The 5,347-nt window shown below is 33.0% G+C and overlaps 1 protein-coding gene across 1 annotated transcript; it reads left to right on the top strand.

Moving 5' to 3' along the window:
* The first annotated feature begins 1,625 nt into the window (after positions 1-1,625).
* On the top strand, positions 1,626-2,452 carry LOC145017181 (flowering-promoting factor 1-like protein 3). The gene has a single exon (XM_078975248.1). It carries the CDS (start codon positions 1,754-1,756, stop codon positions 2,075-2,077), a length of 324 nt encoding a protein of 107 aa, XP_078831374.1. The 5' UTR covers positions 1,626-1,753; the 3' UTR covers positions 2,078-2,452.
* The last annotated feature ends 2,895 nt before the right edge of the window (positions 2,453-5,347 follow it).

Here is a 5,347-nt window from a genome sequence, read left to right as displayed (position 1 = left end):
GTCAACACACATCTCCTGTCTATAAGCCTAAAATTTAGGATTCTTTTATGCATAACCGAATTTTTCTCAACAAATTAAGTAACTCGTTACAACAATATAATTGACTCTTTGACACAAGGACATCCAAGTGTCCATTGGTGTTAGCCGGATAACTCAAGTAAGCAAGCAATTTTTTTCTTTCTTTAGTATAATATAATATGTACTTTCCATTTCCATCATCCCAATTAAGTTTAAGACTAGATGGAAAAATAAACTCATGATTAAATGCATTTTTATGCTTAATAAAAGCTTTATCAACATATTTAAAGGGTAGTTTGTGTACAACAAAGAGATTTAGTAAAGCTTTTTTAATCCTAAGGTCACCATGCTTCCAAGTTGTGATACTACCCTCCCCACAAGGTTCTTTCTTACATGCATGGCAAAGTGTTTTGGTTTTTCATGTTTTCTAGATTCTTTTAGCATCTAGCCACCTGTTTAAGTAAACTAGAGGTGTCGTTGTAAGACGTATCGGCTTTAATAATTGTTGAGAAAAAACGTATATTTAACATTCTTCTTTTTCTATCAGTCATCATCTTCTACCAAAACGACCTTGAAAATTTTCCAACAACTTAACCTGATCTCTTTTTGCCTAGCTACTTTTGGTTCCCATTTTCTTTTGTTCGACTTTGGCACATTTTTTTTCTTTATCAAAATCAACATCAACATTAACCAGGAGACAACAAATACATAATCATCCTAAATACAAAAAAGCAATTACATAAACAACATTAAAAATTAACATTACAACAACACATTACAAGACTTAATTGAATTGCAGGAAATCATAAATAGAGTAATTGACTTAAAGAAACCAGTAAAACATTACAACATCAAAATGTTTTAATTACTTGAGTATCTTCCATGAAAGAGGGAACCTTATTTTTCATCAATAACATTGAACGGGTTGAAGAATCTTGAAAAAACTTAATCTTTTTCTACAATTCTTTATTGATTTTAGAGATGATCAAACAAATTTTAGGGTTTGGATTGGTGTTTGGGTAGTCAACGTCGAACACAAGGGGTGTCAGGGTGTCATTTCAATCTTTGTGTAATTATCCGAAATTAGGCCATAGATATCTTGGTTATTAACTAATGCAATTCTCTTGTACGTATCATTCCTTCGGTCAATAGAATCAACGGCTTCGCAGCCCTTTGGGCACTTTGAGTTCTTCTTCCTCGGTCAAGTGTTCATATATACGAATCGTAACAGACCGGGTCCGTAGCTAAATCAGTGATGGATACTTAAAATTCTAATAGCGACTGGATGCCCTACCATACAATCCCTACAGTATTCTAATAGCGACAGGCTGATCCATCCAACTGTTTCACAAGCCTGTTTGTTCGAGAAACCACTTGCTAAATCTTACCCTAAGATTCCCTTCTGTTTTAGGGTATTTATAAAGACTTCGATAAAGATTTTGGATTCCTCTCGGTCCAATACTTTCCCTCCCCCACACATTAACACGTGGGTAGGTGATGCCTAAACACAAAGGGTGTATCCCTCACCTCATTATGGGTCCAAACGCACCTTCGTAGAGATCAGATATGCATACGTAAGTAAATGTATATGTTCTCAACCTAGTCAGCTGGAAACCCTTATATAAACCTCCACTCCCATCTTGAAACATTTATATTTGTGTTCTCTGAGCCTCATACAAATTAACCTCGATCTTGAAACCCTAGCTAGGTAGCTAATTAATCAAGAATTAAAGCTATGTCTGGTGTTTGGGTGTTCAAGAATGGTGTGGTTCGATTGGTGGACAGCACCGGAAGTGATTCCTGTCAGGGTTCTGGTCGACGTAAGGTGCTGGTTCATGTAGCTACGAACGAAGTGGTGACTTCGTATGAGGTGCTGGAAAGAATCTTATTGTCATTCGGATGGGAGAGGTACTACGATGATCCTGATCTTTTTCAGTTTCATAAAAGGTCAAATGTGCACCTAATTTCTCTCCCTAAAGACTTCAACAAGCTTAAGTCCATGCATATGTACGATATAGTCGTCAAGAATCGTAATGTGTTTGAAGTGAGAGATATATAATATATCCTATATATATAGCTAACGAACCAGCCATATTGCTGAGCAGTGGCAGGCTAGTTAGCTAGCTTTATTAGTTAGTATAGTATGTGTTCTTGGTGAATTACGATCTTATCTTCATGTTTATTGGTTTGGTTGTTTGTTTATTCCGTGATGGGTATGAGTGAAAGTACTCCGAAGACTAAGTAATTAAGCCGAAGTTTGGTTCTGGATCTCCTCGGGAATGTTGGAGTACATGATGCAGTTGAAGTTTGATTTTTATTTTTATTTTTATTTGTGTTTTTTGGTTTTAAGAAAGTAATTGCGTACAGTTGATGGGTTGCATGTGTCTATGTATGTTTAAATTTAATTTCTATAATGGAAAACCATGTTTCTGTGTGACTATGTGTACATATATCCTTCTTCTAATTCTTTCGATATTTTCTTCTTGTATATATAGATCAGATGTCGATATATATAACACATGAGGCTCTTAGATTTTGTGTAAATTAGTTGCGGAAGCAAGTCTATTGATGCAACATTTTCCTTGTATTCATGCAAAGAATTTTATAGTACCGACTTAAACCCGGTAAATAATAATAATTTTCTTCCGTATATATGATATATAGAAGATACATAAACCTCGTTTTCGTGGTCCCAGCTTAATTATGCATAGGGTATCTTTTACTATTTAATCGTATTTTTTAATTAAACTATATAAAATTCAATAAAATTTATTTTAAAATATTAAACACTTTTGTTTTTTCCATTGAATGCCTATATATTATGGTTGGGTTAATACATTGAAAGTCACAAGATATTTTAATTCATTCAACCATGCCATTCAACCACATATACAAATTCATTTTTAATCCTAATAACCTAAGATTCTCAGTTTGACATTTATATAATAATAGGTTATCGTGCTTCAAACATGTGGGCAACAACCACAAATTTTATCCGGATTCTTGAAACTAATTAATTTATATTTTTCTTGAACAGCTTAACGAACGTAATCAAATAGTTATATATTAAAGACTCATCAAAGTGTTTTTAACTTAAGGGTATCAAAATGTGTTCTTTCTAAGGATTGAGGGTTCAATTTTATTCTGTGTGACTCATGCCTATCAATTTGCTAGCTAATTAGGAGTTTAGGATGTCATTGGAACAGTAGGCATGCAAAATATATTATTACATAAAATATCTTATTTAACTGGTCATATCCATGAAATTAAAAAGAAGTTAAAAGCCTCTAATAATGAGAAATTAAATTGATTCCTACTTTTTATGCCTACAAATATTCCTACCCAATAAAATTATGACAAGTATCATCTTTTCATATTTTTTAAATTAAATCATTAAGACTATATTAGGAATATATTAAATACAATTAAATTGAATAGTGATTTGTCATAATTTTAATAGGTAGGAATAATTGTAGGAATAAAAGGTAGGAGACAATTTAATTTCTCATTTACAATTGATCAAGATTCAAGCACGTCAAGTCGTCAACCTAAACAACCAAAATATCAATTCCGAACCCAAAATGACGGTTGTTCCCAATATGCGTTACAATATATACATATATATCAAGTTTTAGAATTTTAGAATTCCATTTTTATTTAGTTGTAAGAAGACTAGAAAAACTACGAATAGCTTTTATCTTTAATGCAACCCATCAATGAATCATTGATAGTTTAGGATCTGTAAAAGTATCCCATATATATCAATACATTAAAGTTTCCGAATCCCGATATCCAAGCACCCATACCGTTGCAATTTAGTCCAAAAGGCATGAGGTCGAGTAAAATACGTAGGTCATAGCTGTTCCTATTCGTCCTTATAGCACTGCAAAAACTTCATCGTCAAAACTGGCCCCTGCAGATAAGGAGCAGTTATTCATTCAAATTGGCGTAGAGTTCTTTCGTTTTCAATGCCAGTGCCACCCATTACTATTATGGGCTGCATGCATGCTACTCAGATATATTGGTACACAAAAGCAGAACCGAAATCATTGGAAGCCATATCCTATCATTGGTCCAATGTCTATCCATTCAGGATGAGGGAAAACCGCTGGCCATTGCTTTTGAATCTGTTATATATTTTATATAAAAGAAAAAAGTTATTCGGGTTTTTTGTATTCTTAGATAGCATGTTTAACAAGTTTTAGGAGCCGAAATTCGTGTCTATTTGTCAACCCATAATATTCTATTTACATTTGGGCAACAAGATAGATAGGTAGATAGAGTTTGGTGACTTTCGTTGAGTTTCCATAATGTGTTATATATCCTTTTATGATATTAAATATTAAAGATGTTTGTATTTATTTTACAACACAAAAAAGTTAACTATTATTATTATTATTGAACGGAAAGGAGAATATATATATATATATATATATATATATATATATATATATATATATATATATATATATATATATATATTAAAGAAAATCAGCAAGGAGCTAGGCAAACACAGGACATAAAGAAAAATGAAACAAGGAAGAAGCTTGAAATCAAAGAGGGGTAACTAAACTAGACAAATTTAATGGTAACTAATGATTTGTAATGAATACCAAACTATCAACTAAGTTTGTGAGCACCAAGGGCAAAAATGTCATAGTTGTAGACACCAAGAGTCTTAGCCATGAAACGAGGTTAGGTGCGACAATATCCAAGTGACACCAGCCTTGTTTGAAGTAGCTTCAACCTTCATAGGGGCAACACTAACAAGGATAGTATGGGCAAAGTGCAGTGCTTCAGATTATGGATCAAGAGCCTACAAATCATAATAGATATGTTTTCACATGGGAGAAACCCTTATTAACAATACCAATTGTTAGAAATTATAGGGTTTGTAGTGGAGATCTGGATACCACTTGGATTGTGTGAACATTTTCCGAACTGATATTTCTACCCTATGTCTGGGTTGCAAGAAATTTAACATTGGATAATCGAGAGGACACTTATGATTATAGGTACAAAAGTCGTAAGCCAAATTACTAAAAGGATTATGTGTTAGTTTGATAAAAAAAAAACGAGAGCTTAAGAATTTCGTGTATCTTCTCAAAGAGAAGAGTTGTTTGTATAATAAACGAGATTAGGGTTTGTATTACAGTTGGTCGTCATAGGTTGCTTTGAAAGCAAACCAGGAAATCTAAAATTTAATGAGGATTTAGGGTTTCCAAAACTGACGAATTTCGTCAGTTTTACCATAATCACCCTCAAGAATTTGTTTTTCCCAATATGTTTCCATATGTATTTTTTGAAAAGTTTTTGGGGCGTTGCCCCT

Source organism: Lactuca saligna, chromosome 9 (assembly GCF_052625555.1).
Source record: "Lactuca saligna cultivar CGN05327 chromosome 9, ASM5262555v1, whole genome shotgun sequence".
Classification (NCBI taxonomy): domain Eukaryota; kingdom Viridiplantae; phylum Streptophyta; class Magnoliopsida; order Asterales; family Asteraceae; genus Lactuca; species Lactuca saligna.
The sequence above is the reverse complement of the archived record's forward strand: the minus strand, read 5'-3'. Positions and strand labels throughout refer to the sequence as shown.

Coding starts and splice junctions, on each gene's coding strand:
- LOC145017181 (XM_078975248.1), top strand. CDS start 1,754: ATGTCTGGTGTTTGGGTGTTCAAGAATGGTGTGGTTCGATTGGTGGAC.